Below are 4,149 nucleotides of genomic sequence, written 5' to 3' on the forward strand. Positions count from 1 at the left end.
AATATTAATGTAACTTATCTTTCAAGGATAACATGGCTAATAGAAGAAAATACCAACTTGGTCCTATTGACTAAAAGTTAATGAATAAGAAGATCACTAAGTCAAGCAAGCAACGAATCAAACATCTCATATGAAAGTTCTTGGCTCAATGCTTGTACCAAGGGAAGACTATGCGCGTATGTATATTACTAGTAATTTAACTACTAGCAATTTGTCTCCTTGTCTCGCGCAATAATTAGCAGATTGATTTTTTTTTTTGATAAAAATGCATTTGGAAAATGACCTTCGTTTTCTAGGACTCTTTAAAATGCTCACAAAAATTCTAGGAGCCAAGATATCGATGCCTTTTAGAGTATGCGACTAATCTATAGAACCAGTTGAGGCCGCGGGAATCACAAATTTTTCCATCCACACTTGCTCAGATCAAAAAGTATTTACTATGAGAATGATCGTCAGCTTCAGGAATCATTGACCTTGAGTTTTTGAGGCCAACACCCGTTATCCATCTTCCTAAAAGAATATATAGGAAGTGGTTATAAGAATCTATGCCGGTGATACACTTGCAACAAAAATTAATACCAATTAAATTTGTTGTATTAGGGCTATTTTTATTTTTATTATTATTTATTTATTTTTGAAAGAGATGAAATTAAAGATTTGGGAATAAACAATAATGCAGTCAGTCTGGCAGTAGTTTCAGGAAAAAAAAACAAGAAAAGATTCCTCTTCATGATCCTCCTATTAAAGTATTCTCAATTTGGTACGAAGATACATTAGAATGATTAGATTACTAAACACTAGTAGTACTATGATTAACAAAAACACACTTAAACAAAACTAGATAATTCAATGAAGCAAAGACAAAACAAAGTGGTGGAAGATATCTATCTGAAAATGAAAGCTTTTGAAATCATATTTAAATCTACATCTCTAATTGGTTTATATTATAATATGTGGATATATAACAATAATTATTTTTTTATCTCCTTTCTTTTTGATTCATCAACACACGTATAACGTATTAATCAAATATCAACATGCATGGCAGGTAAAGCCATTTGCTAAAAGAAAGATTAAAAAACAGTGATAGGAGAAGTTCTTTCAATTGTGTCATTTATCAATTCATACACACAACTACAAGAACTAAAATACACACAATTTTCAGAAAAATAAGATAACTAGACCAGCCCCAATGCTAATCAATCCGCTAAAATATACGCATTTTATGATTAGTTTTAACAAGAACAACTGGCTGTTGATATGTACAGTTTATTGAAGTTACATGATGATAATTGAGGTTCCTTCAGGTTGTTGACTCATTTTTCTTCGATAGGTTGGGACTTTTGTGTGCCCTGGCAGTTTGATCTAAGAAATTCCTCTTATGCGGCTATATAATTTGGACGGAGGAGTACTAATTAAGTTAACTAGAGACTTCTTTTCAACTGGCTAGTTTGGGGTTTGCTCAAGATTTTGATAACTTGCTATCAATCATATCTTTGAGGTCTCTCCAAAACAGCTTTCTTGAGCTGTTTTTGCTTCACATGTGACCTGAGAAAATGGAAACGACACGCTTTGAAATATATCTCGGTCTGCTTTTCACATTTGAACAATCAACTTTTATAGGAAAATTTGCATCTTTGTAAAGAAACTAGGACACTAGAGAGAAAATATACTAAAATAGAGACAAAGAAATAGAGTTGTTAATATATCTGTATACAAGTAAATGAACCAACGTTACCAACCTCATCCCATCACAATATATAAAGACCAAACACCATATCAAGTTTTCTGTGAAACAACTCTAGTCTCCCTCTCTCTCTCTCTCTCTCTCTCTCTCTTTCTCTTTCTGCCTTCTCTGACTCTTTTGTAGGTGTTGGTTGTTGTTGTTTAATCTTGATTCTTCTTGTCTTAGTGAAGATGGCAAGAAAATGCTCACATTGTGGGAACATGGGTCACAATTCAAGGACTTGTAGCAATTACAAAGGAACAAATGGTGGTACTGGTATTGGTAGTGGACTCAAACTCTTTGGTGTTCAACTTGACATACATACATCTCCTCCTCCTCCTTCCTCCTCTTCTTCTTCTACCTCTTCTACTACATCTTCTCCATGCTTCTCTTCATTAATTCCCATGAAGAAGAGTTTTAGTATGGATTGTATATCTTCTTCATCGGCTTCTTCTTCGTGTCGCGTTTTCGTTAATAATAATGATGATACAATTTCTCATGGAGGGTATCTTTCTGATGGTCTCATTGCAAGAAATCACCAAGAACGAAAGAAAGGTATAAGATTATTAGTTGTATTAATTGTGTCCGGAATTTGGTGTTGTTCACTTGAATTTCAAGTCATCTAAATGTTTGTTTTTGTTTTGATGTTTAGGAGTAGCATGGACAGAAGAAGAACACAGGATATTCTTAACCGGTCTTGAAAAGCTTGGAAAAGGTGATTGGAGAGGAATTTCAAGAAACTTTGTAACTACAAGAACTCCAACTCAGGTTGCTAGTCATGCTCAAAAATATTTCCTTAGACAAACTAGTCTTAACAAGAAAAAACGCCGGTCAAGCCTTTTCGACGTGGTACGTAAATAACCCTCCGGCCAGCCGGCCGTATCTTCATTTTTTAAATAGATCTTCCGATGATTCCGAAACCGATTCTAATGTTTTATGCATTTTGTATATTTCACAGATTGGGAGTTGCAGTAGCTCTGATGATTTTTCAAGTCTAACACTAGATGCAAATACAGTACCCCAAAAAAGTGAAGTTCATCAAGGATTTAGTATTCTTCAGCAGCCTATAGTAGAGACGCATTCACCGGTAAAAGCAGCAACAACAAGGAATGATCAAGATAGAAGTACCCGGTTTTCTCCGAGTTATACTCCGGTGCCGTTATGGGGAAATGTTTCATTTCAGCCTCAACCAATATTACCTTCGTTTGTAACAGTGCCCGAGTTTCGAACAACAACACCAAATCTAGAGCTTACACTTGCTGCTCCAAGATCATTGGATCAAAGTCAATCCTCAACAACAACAACAGCAACAAGATCTCTCTTAACTGGACCAATTAGTGTTATCTGAAAGCTACAAAAAGAACTAGCTAGCCCAAGACAATATTGAATCAAGCAATAGCCGGGTTGTTAAATGTAATCAAGAAAGACAAAATATAACTCTTTAAGGAAGTTGGTTACGGCCACTATTATAAATAGATTAGAATTTTGATAATTCCATTTGTAAATTCCTGTCAGTAAGTATTTTGGGGCTTAGCTTAATGAGATATGCAAATATTCAGCCTTTTCGCGGACGTCCAGTAAGGTCACTGTGTGATGATACGAATAAGTAAACTCAATCTTCTTACATTTCTTGTGAAAAGGAAACCCCCCTTGTTCATGTCCGCTATACATTCCACAATAGTTCATGAAAAACTATCTTCCTCTTGCTTCCATCTTCAATAATTCAATTATGCCTGCATCTGACTCGGGTCCTAGTCAAATGAAATGTCTGACTCGATTGTCACCGACTTAAATACATTAAAAAATACTCTTCCAATCCGATTCAAGGTTCCTTTCTAGTGGTACACTGGGAAGGATAAGGAAATGAAAACCGACCAAATTAAGGCTGTCCACAAGTTAGGAAGCAAGCAAGATTCCATTAATTCTTTCTTTTCTTGTTTTGAATTTTTGAGGTTAATTACTTAGATTAGGCCAACTAATTCTCTCTTTGTCAAGAAACTTGAGATAAGAGGGGACCTTTTTATGGTTCGTACATATTTGTCTTTCTTTGGTACCTTGTTATTCTCTCTAACTACATTTGAAGTTATGCTTAATGTTTGGGTGTTCTCATGAAGTTGGATTATGATCTAGAGTGATTCCTAAATAGAGTGCTTCCATGTTTATCCGGAATGCCCATGGGGCCATGCACATTTGCTCCCAATGATTCTATAAATGAACTAATCAATCTAAACCGTAAATGTCATGGATTTGTAAACTCTAAATTTTCAACGATGAACTCTCTGAAGATAAATTTCGGGAGACGATTCAAAAGTGTAAACACACAAAACAGGTGCGTAAAAATCCCTTAGAAAGTTCTCACCAACTGTCAGAATGCTCACTCAGGGCTGAAACACGACATCCTCAATATATGGGCTAAAAATGAT

At 35.2% G+C, this 4,149-nt stretch overlaps 1 protein-coding gene across 1 annotated transcript; it reads left to right on the forward strand.

Moving 5' to 3' along the window:
* Positions 1 to 1,621: 1,621 nt before the first annotated feature.
* On the forward strand, positions 1,622 to 3,293 carry LOC113348035 (probable transcription factor At5g61620). Its single transcript, XM_026591722.1, has 3 exons — positions 1,622 to 2,281; positions 2,379 to 2,575; positions 2,685 to 3,293. The coding sequence occupies exons 1-3, from the start codon at positions 1,918 to 1,920 to the stop codon at positions 3,072 to 3,074; spliced, it is 951 nt and encodes a 316-aa protein (XP_026447507.1). The 5' UTR covers positions 1,622 to 1,917; the 3' UTR covers positions 3,075 to 3,293.
* Positions 3,294 to 4,149: the final 856 nt, after the last annotated feature.

Source organism: Papaver somniferum, chromosome 2 (genome assembly GCF_003573695.1).
Source record: "Papaver somniferum cultivar HN1 chromosome 2, ASM357369v1, whole genome shotgun sequence".
Taxonomy (NCBI): Eukaryota; Viridiplantae; Streptophyta; class Magnoliopsida; order Ranunculales; family Papaveraceae; genus Papaver; species Papaver somniferum.

Coding starts and splice junctions, on each gene's coding strand:
- LOC113348035 (XM_026591722.1), top strand. CDS start 1,918: ATGGCAAGAAAATGCTCACATTGTGGGAACATGGGTCACAATTCAAGG. Junction 2,282..2,378: donor TCACCAAGAACGAAAGAAAG/GTATAAGATTAT, acceptor TTTGATGTTTAG/GAGTAGCATGGACAGAAGAA. Junction 2,576..2,684: donor GGTCAAGCCTTTTCGACGTG/GTACGTAAATAA, acceptor TATATTTCACAG/ATTGGGAGTTGCAGTAGCTC.